General features: G+C 40.0%; 1 protein-coding gene across 4 annotated transcripts in view; it reads left to right on the top strand.

The window, feature by feature from the left end:
* Nucleotides 1–13,020, top strand: part of PRKCD (protein kinase C delta) — a 60,328-nt gene that overhangs the window by 27,610 nt on the left and 19,698 nt on the right. For all 4 annotated transcript variants that reach the window (XM_088061831.1, XM_088061830.1, XM_088061832.1 and 1 more), the window contains exons 2-4: nucleotides 7,209–7,343; nucleotides 11,164–11,363; nucleotides 12,617–12,677. In XM_088061831.1, coding sequence (XP_087917957.1) covers nucleotides 7,229–7,343; nucleotides 11,164–11,363; nucleotides 12,617–12,677 — 376 coding nt within the window. In that variant the 5' untranslated portion in view covers nucleotides 7,209–7,228. The remainder of the gene's footprint in view (nucleotides 1–7,208; nucleotides 7,344–11,163; nucleotides 11,364–12,616; nucleotides 12,678–13,020) is intronic.

Genomic DNA, 13,020 nt, shown 5'->3' with positions numbered 1-13,020 from the left:
TATAATGGATCCTTGATATAAGTATTCATCCAGAATTAACTGGAGGATGGCTTGGTGTATATCTCCTTGTTTAGAGGAGAAATATGCTACTGGAATATGCCTGAATGTGAATCCTGTCCACTTGATTATCGTGGTACTGAAACAGTTACTGTACATTGGATTTTCTTTGGCACTTTTCCTTTGGTTTAGTCCTTCTGAAAGCTGTTAGTAGCTCAGCTGTCCTCATGTTCTGATTGTTATAAAAAAAGTCTATGAAGCTTTTTGCAGAATGGCATGCTTCCTTTGGAGAATTTGTATTCACATGATAAAATTCAAGTGCAGTTTTGCAATTCAGTCATGCTGACTAAAAACTGCCCCGATTTCTGCCAGCTGGGGAAGTGGGAGCTGGGAGCTGATCAGGGGCTCAGACTCAGCACAGGTCCTCCTGTGCTCTCTTTAATGACACAGAGCCAGACCTGGTGTAGAGCTTGGCTACAGGCTGTGTTATTATAGAGAAGTGTAACTTCATCCCTTTCACAGTATAGGTTTTTTTCCTCTCATGTGGAAGGGATTGTGTTACTTAATTGCAGGGAAAAAACCTCAGCCTCTACTTATTCCCCATGTCAAAGAAAAAAAGAAGCTTCCTAATTAGACCTAAATTATGCATTGCATAGAGGAAAGCCAAGGTTTGCCCCCTATAAAAACATTTTTGGGCATGCTCCCATTTCATAGTGTGATTTGATATTAATGAATTGTTCATTCACCTGGAGCCTTGTAAGGGTCTCTCCAGCCAGCCCCATTGTATTAATCCTTCCAAAATGTTGTTTCAGCTGTACTTAACAAATGATACCAGCTTGTGCTATCAGAAATAATTAACAAAGTCTTTGGGCTTCAGGCAGCTTTTAACTTCTCCTGTGTTTCTAATGTCTGATGTTTGGGTTTGAAATTAATGAAGGGGATTCATTTGCACTTTTGTTTCAAGCTTGATTTTGGTGATGGTGACAAACTGTCCTGTAGTGTTTTCATGTTTAGTCCGGTGTGTTCACAGGAGAACTCGGGACCCTAAAAAATAAAAAATTAAAAAAATTAAATGGCTGTTTCTTATGCACTTCTAAAGAAAAAAACAGCTGACAGTACTTCCCCCTTCTCCCCACCAAGTAGTGGTTGTGGAATATTGGAAAAGCCAACTTTGTTGCTTCAAGTGTTCTCCATTTCCAAAAAAAGGATGTTTGGTGTAAAGTGCTGTTTTTATCTTGCAGCATATGCTGCGTGACAGCCTGGCCTGCTGTCTCTTTGGGAGACCACTATTTCCTCAACTTTCTGATCTTTGAGTGTAAAATCCAGAGTTTTTTCATCCTCAATGCACTTGAAACCACTTTAAGAACAGTCAACTCTTGTTGCTGAGCTAATCGTGTCATCCTATGCTCAAGTAAATTTGGCTCTGTTGTCTTCCTAAAGGCTCCCAAAATCTGGTCTGTTTTACATTGTCCTTGCCTCCAATCTGCATCCCCCCTCAATCTGTATCCCCTTGAGCTTCCAGGAGTTCGTGCTGCCAAGATGGAAAAAGTTTCCCTGTTTAGAAAAATATTTCTGGTGTTCATATTTTGAAAAGCTTCTCATTGTAATGATAAGGGAAGATATCAGTAATTATTTTTGCCTTGAATGGTGTTGGGGAAATACCAGCAATTTAGACAGCAGCCACAAATTTGGGCAGTTTGGGGACTGCTGAGCATGCAAAAAAGTGTGGAAATTTGGAAATATCTGTGCTTCTGGCCAAGTGCGATGAAACCAAGGAACATTGCTTGCTACATGGCTTATCTGGATGTATTCCTCTCCAGACTGTTGCAACACAGTGACAGATTTTCTTATGTATTTGTTACTGTTTCTGGACTTGGTCTAACCCAGCAAAAGCAGAAGTATCTGAAAGAAAATATACTTGGGGGAGGAAGGGCAGGAAATGGTAGCTGCACTTCTTCCAAGCTAGGCTTTGGACCTTGAGCCACCCTAGTTGTACTATTAAAAAAAAATAAAAATAAACGCCAAAACTTGCATCATTTATACTGAAATTCAATGTATGAACTGTCATTTTGATATTATGAACCAGAAAAAAAAAATTGCAGCAAGTTTAACAGGAAGTAAATTGAATTGTGAGTTAATTTTTTGTTGTCTTTTGTTGCTTTTCATAAAGTTGTGTAATTATTTAAAAGCATTTATAAAGATATACTGTTTTAGAACTATTACTGCAGAAATTCTACTTGATTGGGTTGTTTTAAAAGTACTCTTTTTATCCTTGTCTTTCTGAAGATAACTGCACTTTTAAAATACCATTAGATGCATATATTTTGCTTTCAAGAGTATAGTCCCACAATTCTAATTTCTGAATTGAACCATTCATAGGAGATAGCTGTACCTTAATGGCTAAACCTCAATAAAAGCACGAGTGATGCTGATGCAGTGGCTGTATTTATGGAGAATTCTCCTTTTTGTTTTTTTGCAGGGCCCTACATGCAACATATCAGTTTAGCCCTGTTTTGTGGAGAGCACTTTTTAAGCCCTCTGTGGATTTTAAGCTTTCAAAGCAGCACATAAGGATGATGGGGTTTTTTTGCTATCTCAGGTGGCTGTGAGTGTTCATCATTACAATGTAAAGTGATTTGAGGTTGGATATGTTTTTTAGGGTTTATTTGGGTAGCAGTAGTGCCTAGGGAAGCCCAGCTTATAAAGGCTGCTGCTATGTATCTTTCTGACAAGGTTCATAACAGCAAATATAATAAGCCTCTTGTCAATTGACTTCATTTTTAGATTGACTTTTACCTTCAGAGCATCAAATAAAGGCCAGGGCTTGCAACAGAACCTGCAAAAAGTCTCTGTAGACTAATCCTAGGTGTACAATGTAGATAGTGGTTGACACCATGTTCCTTTGGTTCAGTGAATTGACCTACAGCACTGATACTGTTTTTCTCTCTTGGATCATCAGCTGAAAGGATACAGCTTTCAAAAGTGCAGGGAGTGCAGGTTGTCACACATGGGAGCAATGAAAACTCACAGTCTGCACTGGTGAAGGATGCTCATCACTCTTCCAGCAGCTTTATTTGCAGGCTTTCTTGTGTGATTGCCAAGCAAGCAACATAATCACCTCTGCAGGCTCTACATGAAGACCACAGAGACCCTTATTTGTGTGTTTGGAAGTGCTGTGGGGGCTGTAAGTTGGACAGGAATTTGTTGCTCTCTTACTTGTACGTGTCCAGAATAGAGTACAGGAAACCCTTGTATAAAAAAGTTTAGATATAATCTATATTTTTGCATCTTAAAGAAGAAAAGGTTACTGCTTCATCTTCTCGGGGAAGAATGCGTTGTTCATCTGTGTGTGGTGCTGTTGGTGATTCCCAGAGCAGTTGTGTGGCCCTGGAAGCAGCCTCAGCAAGGAGATAAGCAGGAATCAGGCATTTCATGGTACCAGAGCAGTTCTGTGAGATGGCATGGAGCAGCCGTGATGTGTTGCAGCTTTACACCCATCTGCAAAACATTTCAGACTAATACAGGGGAATCAGAGGCACAAGCCAGCAGGGTTTCTCAGTTGTATTTCTCATGGATGTGTGGTCCTTATCAGTGATGGAACAGGCTGGCTCTGTTTGGGCCTATTGGTTTTTAGTCTCTTCAGTGCTCTTTTGTCAGCCAGTATCAGTGTTTCCTCCAGATCATCCACTGCTTTTCCTCCACATCATCCACTGCTTTGATGTGCCTTCCTGCTTTGTGTAAAAGTTACAACCATGTCTTCGTTTCTGGGCTGTGCTAGGGCTGGTTTGTCCTCGCTGTTTATAATGAGGCAGAATTACAGCAACAAAGGAACCCTGGCAAGCGCTGCCTTTGCTGCCAGCCCCTGAGAGCTGGGCACTGTTGGAGGGAGAGAAGCTGCAGAATTTACCCTTTATCCTTTTGGTTGCTGTGGAGAAGGTTTTTAATCTAATCTGAATTTTGTGCCATCAAATCTTGATAAAATCTTCCTTGGAATATTTAAGATTTAATATATTAAATATTTCATATTTGCTTTCTTTAAAACTACATGTTACAAACACATCAATGTGAAAATTGAACATTTATTCATCTGGCAGGTGTTGACATTGATGATGTGAAGATGTTTCCAGTTTTCCCCCTCTCTCTCTGCAGTTGATAATAACACTGCTGAGTTTCTTTCCACACTAAACAATCTAAACATCTCAGTTTTAAAGCTCAATGGAAAGTACTGTGGATTTTGCAGAATCTGTCGCAGATAGCATAGAACATGGGTTTAGTTTGGATTAGAGAAGATATGAGATCCTTGACAAAATGAATGTTGTTCAAGACAGCATCTGATGGTGTGCTCTAAACCACTGTGGCCACCACCAGGTACTTCATACAGGGTAATGTTACTGGAGTGTTTTTCCCTTAGTGTTGTTTTTGGGTCTGTTTTTTTTCAGATTATACTTTGACTTTGAAACTGAGATATTGAGCCTGTCATTTAGACTTGGAGTATTCTTGGAGCTGACATCTCAGTTTTTCCACCATTTGGTTTGGATAAAATCTTGGCCTTTAGGGAAAACAGTTTGGCTTTAATGCTTCATAGCTGCAATGCAGATTATATGAGTAGATTTTACAATCTCCCTCAATTCAAAGCTGGTGTTTTGCAGCAGTTTCAGTTTTTGACAGATACAGCCCCTAAAACAAGAGTCAGCACTTGTGCTGTCACTTCTGTCACAGTCACGGAGACTGGAGGTAGTCTCTTGTCTAAAATGCAACAAGAAAAGCCTGTGTGCTGCTTTCAGTTCTTTTCTTCTCAAATGTGCTCTCACATGAGTGTGTTCTCACATGAATGTACTCAGCAGGGATTTTGAGAACCTTTGTTGATTTAAAATTAATCTATTTCACTAAGTTTCATTGCCAAAACCAGTTTTAGTGCGGTATGTTTTTGTTTAGAGCAGTGCAACTGATGCTTGTCAACTATCTCACAGTACATCTTAGCATAGGAAAGGATCAGAAAGTGTATTTGAGGAGCACATCCAAACCCTCCTTTCTCACTTAAGCTCTCTCTGTCACAATGTAGTCTACAATATATAGTGAATAGTTTGCATGCAGGCATTTAAGATGTTTGCTTCTGTGAAAAAAGCATAATGTGTAGGAGTGGAGAAACTTGGCAAGACCAGGCAGCTGCTGAGTTTGTTTGAGCTCTTTATAAGCTGTTATTAAATGTAAAAGCAAACAGTTATCTTCTGGTTTCCACTGTGGCCTTGGACTTTGAACATCATCAAAAACTCTGGTATATTCGTATTTTCTCCTAACTGCTGAATTGCTTGTGTGTAGCATTTCTGAGTGAGAAGTTAGCATTGGAGGTGAACTGAAGCTGAGTCCAATGAAACTACAACAAATACCCATATTCAAAACTATGAAGCAGAGGTAAAAATATGGCATCCAAATGTATTTGGCCATTGGAAATGAGAAAGATGGTGGGGTTACTCAAAATGTATATGCATAGCTGTTTTTATTGTATCTGATAACTTGGAGATAAAAAACGAAGTTGTAAGTCCTTGTATTCTGTCTCAGGACTAACACTGGCTTGAGTCACATGGGATGAGTGAAATCAGTGCAGTTGTTAGTTTGGCTTTGTCTATGCTTTCCAATTTTTTGTTCATATAGTCACAGGCTTACTGGAAATTGAGACTTCTTGCTGGGCAAGCTGTCCCTTACAGCAGAATTCTCCTGTGATTCTGTTAAATAAACCTTCCAGCGGCAGCTACATGTTGACCTACCCTGTTTGTTTCTACCTATGGCCTCAGCAGGTCTTAGAGCTGTTTCCCAGCGTTGAACAAGCCAGAAATCTGGTTTCTTTTACATGCATGTTGAGTAGTAATGATATGTGATCTGCTGTTGGCCAGTCCTGTAGCTGAGCACTGGGGTGTAGTTCTGAACAGAGTGAGCACAGGGTCTCTTGAGCAGCTAAAATATGTTCCTCATTAAAACTTTTGATGAGTATTGTGCTTGAGTTGCATTTCTGAAAGTGAGCAGTCAGATGGTATTTGTTAATTTTTAAAAAAGCTGTCTATTTTTCTTTCTTTGTGAGGTCACCTCAATCTCCACACTCATGAAATAGTGCCCCAAGCTGCAATAAGCAGTGGATTAGTTTGGGAGGGTTATTGCTTTATTGTGTGTCTGTGTGAATGAGAATTATGTTCGAGACTTTTTGTTCTTCAGGGGGATAAGCAGTCATGTGAAGTAATCCTAAACTTGCTTTCTAACTCTTGTTTTACTCAACAGAAATAAAGTGGGGAAACAGTTAAAAAAAACCTGACTCACTAAAAGTCATAAAGTTTCCATTTATTGAAAATGGTCCCCACATGAGGAGAGTGTGAGATGTGCAAATGATGCTGTCAGGAGCTATATGCTGTCTTGCTGCAGAGACTTGAGTTCAGTCTCTTATCTAAATGACTGCAAGGGCCTTCAGAAATAGAAGAGAAATGTTAATTGTTTCTCAGGTCAATGTCTTTGCATTAAAAAATGCCAGCATGTGCACGATTGCTTGAAATGTTCTTCCTAATGCTGCTTGACTGAGCTGGTTGGCAAACTACAGTCAGAAGGCCAGTTCAGCCCCATTTCAAATCTTAATTTTTTTTCCACCATCTTTTCCTGTTACCTTGTTATTTCTTTCCTCCTAATCCCTCCTTCCTTGCATCCCTCATTCTCCAAATGCACTAGCATTGCTTTTCTCCCAGATGACTCTTCTCTTAGCCTTTGGATAAATCCTTTTTGTGTCAGAAAACAATGTGACATACAGGACAAACTCTATTGCTAAAGGTGCTGTGAGTTGTAAACTGAAATCTACTTTAAATTCAAGATTTCTTAAGAATGGGGGAAGACTGTAATGAAACACCTGTTTGCTGACTTAGAAATTACAGGTGTTTTGAATTCTTGTCATTTCTGACACTTTAAAACAGGTGACACAGTAGCCCTGGAGCTTTTTCCACCTGTCTCTCTTCTCTTTGCCTGGTGTGTGCAGGATTGGAGGCTCACAGGTTGGATCACTAGCTCTGGATGCATCCTAGGATTTGTGAACTGCCACCTGGAAGCAATACAAGAATAGAAACCATTTGATTGTAGCTTCAATAGAAGCTCTGATGGCTGCTGAGAAATATGTCACTTTATTACATATCTCAGACCAGGTCTTTTATGCTGAGATTTTTATTTCTTTCTTTCCACAGGTTGTGTATTATCCTGAGCAATGGCCCCCTTTTTACGGATATCTTTCAACTCGTTTGAGCTGGGACCTGTGCAGAATCAAGGAGAGCAACTACAGCCTTTCTGTGCTATCAAGATGAAGGAAGCTCTGACTACAGGTGAGGTTGCAAATGGGGATGCTTTTCTGAATATTAGTAAGTTTCTGAGAAATACTGTAATCCTCCTTAATCTGTGAATGGCAGTGAGTCCTTCTCTTCCTGTCATGCCAAGCACTTCAATGTGAGCTTTCCTTTTGCAATGGGAGAAATAATAATGACTGTTTTCTCTACCCCCACCTTAAAGCAAGGCTTCCTTATTGGGAAACTGGGAGCTGGACTGCAGCTGAGAACTGTCACAGAGCAGCAAATGCTCTTCATTGGCTTGGAGGATGGGTAATGATGAGAGATGCAGTTTATTTTGGGTGAATTGTTTGCTTGAAGTGACTCACACTGAAGGTCCTCTTAGCACAGAAACACAGAATAAGCTGTGCTGGAAGGGACCCTGAAAGATCACTGAGTCCAGCTCCTGGCCCTGCATGGGACCATCCCCAAAAGTCACACCCTGTGCCTGAGAGAGCTGTCCAAATGCTCCTAGAGCTCTGTCAGCCTCAGGGCTGTGACCATTCCCTGGTCCCTTCAGTGCCCCACCAGCCTCTGGGAGGAACCTTTATCTAATATCCAACCTGAACCTGCCCTGACACAGCTTCAGGCCATTCCCTTAGGTTCTGTCACTGTCACCAAAGAGCAGAGATCAGTGCCTGCCCCTCTTCCCTTCATAAGGAAGTTGTAACTGCAATGAGGTTTCCCCTCAGTATTCTCCAACTGAACAGACCAAGTGACTCACCAGGCCCTCAGCCTTCAAAGATCTCATCTTAACAGAAACTGGTCCAAAGGTATATAATATTTTGTGACATTTGGCTAGATTATACCACTGTAGCCAAACAGGATGAGAGGGAATTGCTGTATTAGGCTAGACTGCAGCTCTCTAATCCTGCACTATGGCTCTAGAGATGCACAAACATCAAAGAATGCAGAAAAGGATGAAGTTTCTTCTTCCTCACAACATGATTGGTTGAACCTTATTACTGAGGGTAAAAGCTGCATTAAGACTTGAAATACAAGGTGAAGTAACTTTTCCAGAAAGTGTTGTCATCCAGGAAATGCACTTAGTTCCAAAGAAGTAGTTTGCTAATCTGCTGGGAGAAACCTCTGAAGAAATGGTGTTGGAGGTGTTGCAGCTGCCAGAAGATGTGGAGAAATGAAAGCAATCAAAATAAATCCACTGGGTTTTTTCCAGCCATTTGCTTTTGAAAAGTAGAATTGTCCCAATATTTTCTAGTCTTTGCTTCCATGTGTCTTTGACGTACTGAAAAAGGCAGAGGAGATGGAACTCCTTGGAGAAGTGAGTGATTTGAGTAATCAGGAAAATAATCTAATGCTCCTGTTGTGAGTTTGACAAGATCTGGAACAGCTTTTTTTTGGATTTGAAAGGTGAAACACAATCAAGGAAAAATTTATTGTATAGGAAGAAGAAAATCATAGAGCTTGATGATTAGGCATTGAGCCAGTTTGCAAACATGTGATGTGTTTTGAAGTCAAGAGTGCGAGCCGAGAAGCCAAGGAGGCCTGAGTACAGCAGAGGCAGGAACAGCTCTAGAAGGCTGTTCTTTGCTGACACTTCAATGTTCATTTGCAGACAAGGGATTGTGATCCATGACAATCCTTGATTAGAATGATTTTAATTACAAAAACAGCATGGCTGTTTCCAGTAACTGAGACACCTTCTTTTTGTTTTTATGTAGGGTTAAAATGTATAGAGCTGACTGATCAAAGCAGGTATGAACTGGGACATGGGAATAGGGAGAGGAGAGGCCTGTGGACAGACTGGAATTATTCTTTCCCCTTCTAAGAATCTTACAAAGAGTATTACCAACTCTTCACAAACTGCTGCTGTTTCTGCAAACCCTAAATTACTGTAAGAGGTTCAGAAAATATGCAATTTTTCCTATTGCCAAGGATGCCTCCTGAACTGTGAGTTTTTGATGAAGAGGTCTGGCTTTAGCAATCCAAAATGCAGGCCAGTGTAAAAGCCTTGCTGTGCAGCCAGCCTGCTTTTTATCCCCCTCCTCACCTTTATAGTCTGTCCTAATAATCTCTTAGTATATATGTATGTGTGGAACTTGAGGACGTGGTTTAATGACGGCCTTAGTGGTGCTGGGTTAGTGGTTGGACTTGATGATCTTAAAGGTCTTTTTCAACCTAAACAATTCAGTGATTCTGTGACAATATTTTCAAGTTTTTTTTCGTTGAACAGGGCTCTGGAAGTAGGTTTGCACTGTGAAGGGCTTGAGCCTTCTGCACAGTTCCCCAAATTCAAGAGAAAAGCTTTTGACTGAGTAGAGGAGGAATGCTCAAGTTTTGGAATGGAGAGGCCCTCAGGTGGCCATTTCTGAGCATTTTGGAATGTCCTTTGGCAAGTGGCTCAGGGCTGTGTCCAAGCTATAACTCCCAGTGCTGCTGCTGGCAGGCATTCCCTAATAAAGCAGTGCAAGGACATCATTCCCTGTGCTTGTCTGCAGCACAGCTGAGAGGAGTGCATCCAGCAAGCTCTTAAGGAATGAACACTGATTTTGCCTTGAATTTCCAGGAAGATTTTAAAATATTAAATATCTAACAGACCACACTGCAACTTCCTGGGGAGGGGTCCAACTATTTAATCTGCTTTACTACTGCCTTGATATCATAACAGAAAATGGATCATTCAGAGCTGGAGAGGCACTTAGGAATCACTCCTGTTGCAAAAAAAAAGATCTCAATAAATAGCAGAAATTGTGTAGAATGTAGAAAATTGTATTCAGGGCACAAATGGAGAATAATTGGCTTGGCAGCAAATCAGAAGAAAACTGGGAATTGGCACTGTGTGCCAGAGTCACAGTGAAGAGCTGGATGTGGTTTCTTAGGAGGCACCATCACTTTGGATGTGTTGATGGGACTTAGAGACCCAGATGTAGAAATATGCCAAAGCTTGTCACAGATTGTGCAGTCACTGGCTATTTTATGTGCCCAAGATATAGACAGGAAGAAATAAGTATAATGGGTAGAAAGAGAGACAGAAGCTGTGTATTAAAATCATAAAATACCAGGCTGGAAGGGACTTCAAGGATCATCCAGCCTTTCTTGGCAAAAAAGAAAAAAAAATAATCCATCTAATAAGAGTAGTGCAGCACTGTAAAACTCCTTACAAAACTGAGATGCTTTTAAAGGAAACCAAAGAAAAAATAAGGGAGAAAAAATACATTTCTTGAGGTAATTTTAGCTTTTTTTATTCCTTGACTACACAAGGTCTGCATGTACTACAGAGGGCAGATAAGGCCCTGAAATATCCTTTAAAAAGTAGCAGTCATGGTTGAGCACAATGCTCAAGGAGCTCAAGGAGAGTGGCTTATGAATACAAGTGAAATGTTGGTATAACTTGGAAGTAGATTAATGAAATGTGAAGCCTTTCATCTCTCAGACACTGGTTTCAATTTAAACTGGGTCAGTGTGAGGTTTATCTTAATTTATCTTATAGCAGTAGGTATTCACCATGATCAGATGACACTTCATGGAGATTTATACCAGAATGGAGCCGTGCAAGTATTCCCTGTCAAGTTGTGACTGACTAAACCAACTTATGAATTCCATATCAGGGTTTGTCCCTCCTGCTCTCCAGCTCCATGTTAACCCCTTCACTGTCTTTCCATGTTCATTGGGGTGGGCTTTGTCTTCCATGTCAAGAACTTTTGAACTGAGCATTTAAACCTTGTTCCAACAACAGTAAAAGAAGCAGTAAATCTGCTTTTAGTTTCAGTATAAGTGTTCCCTCTTTTATTTTGTTGAGTTTAAATATTAGATCTGTATACATTTTACAGTTTTGGTTCTTTTCTTTTGTGGCTTTCAGAGAGAGGCAAAACTCTAGTTCAGAAGAAACCCACCATGTATCCTGAATGGAAATCGACTTTTGATGCCCACATTTACGAGGGCCGGGTGATCCAGATAGTGCTGATGAAAGCAGCAGAGGAGCCACTGTCTGAAGTGACTGTGGGGGTGTCTGTGCTGGCAGAACGGTGCAAGAAAGGCAATGGCAAAGCAGAGTTCTGGGTAAGGAAAGAGATTAATTCCTCAAATTGCTGACCTAGTTTTGTTTCTTTCAAGATGAATGAATGCCTTGTGTCTTTTAGGCTTACAGATTTTCTGTGGTCAGTAGAATCTCTCTAGTTTGTATTCACCTGTTACACTTGGGGTTTTTTTTCACACCTTGATTTCTAAGATGTGAAATTATTGAGAAAAGTAAAAGCTAATAGTGATCAGTTTTAGCCAGTTCAGTGGTCTCAAATCCTCTGCTTATTATCCATAGAACAGGTACCACATTGACATCATCAGTGTTAAACTCTGTCCAACCTGACATGTCTTGGACAGAGCATCATGACCAGCAAAGAGACCCCTTAGCATAGCCTGTAAGGTTATTTTTGTGTGTGAAGAGACAGCCTGGCATTCATAGCTGTAACTGAGGTCTTGGCCTTCAGTAAACTTTGCTGGGCAAATGTTCTGAGTGTCAGACACTGCCTTAGAGTTGAACTCACTCATTATCCCAGTAGGATGATGGGATTTGTGGGGATATGTTCACGAGTGTATCTAATGTAAATGTGGTTTGGTTTTGTCTGGGGATTGGATTTTTCATCCCAAGTTGTATTTAGTGTAACCCAGTGGTACTTTGCTCTGTGCTGAAGTGAATGTTGAGTCACTCTTACGTGGTTAAGAGTTTCTTATCTTTTATGAAGGCAGCAGTTTAAGAATTAGTGGCTACTTTCTGAGTATAGGAACTGACCTCAGCTGTTGGCTTAAAAGGCACTTTTTTTTTTTGCTGGTCTGTAGAATTTGCCACAGAAACCATGTGTAATGGTTTTGAGGATGAAAGGAAAATAAATTTTGATTATACCACTTTATTTCATTGCCAGCAACAGTATTTGATATCACTATGGTTTGTACTCTGAATAAACATATAAAGGATTGTATAGACTTCTTTTAAAACTGGGTTCCTGTGCAGATTGAGTTTACTAATAGTAAAAACAGAAGCCAGCTAACTTCTTTGCAGACACGGGAAAGGGACATGAGCAAACAATGTGAACTCTGACCATGCTCAACTCCTGGGGACACATCAAAGCAATGCAGCACACAAGTAAAAGAAAGAGAATAAAAGCTCCTGACTCAGCTGCAATAGTGAGATATGGAAGAGGATTGTAATCAAATAGTTATTGAATAGTCTACACTTTGATACCCTAGAAAGATCTGTTTAAATTCCTGAGAGATGCAGTCAACCACACATTTTACTGTTGCTATCTTTCTTTCCACAGCTTGACCTTCAGCCTCAGGGGAAGGTGCTGATGGCTGTGCAGTATTTTTTGGAAGATGCAGGTAAAGTCAACTGTTTGTTTTCAGTTATGAGAAAAAAGGGTTTTTTGCAGAACACAAGATGTAGCTTACAAAAAAATATATCACCTGGTGTACTGAGTAGAATCTTACTAAATTAATTTTATTAATTTGCTTTCCAGGTTTTTTTTTTTTTTTTTTTTGTTATGCAGACTCATGGCAGGATTTGTTAATTTCTAAATACTGTTGCATTTAGGCACTTTTGGATCTTTATTATGTCTGTTCTCATATTTTGATGTTATATTAATCTATTGTTAATATATTATATGCTAATATTATCTATTCCTTTTTAGGTGCAAACAAGTTTAATCTCTTGCTCTACCTTATG

This window comes from Pseudopodoces humilis, chromosome 13 (assembly GCF_049639895.1).
Source record: "Pseudopodoces humilis isolate 2021_Gansu_Grassland_sample_001 chromosome 13, ASM4963989v1, whole genome shotgun sequence".
Classification (NCBI taxonomy): Eukaryota; Metazoa; Chordata; class Aves; order Passeriformes; family Paridae; genus Pseudopodoces; species Pseudopodoces humilis.
The sequence above is the reverse complement of the archived record's forward strand: the minus strand, read 5'-3'. Positions and strand labels throughout refer to the sequence as shown.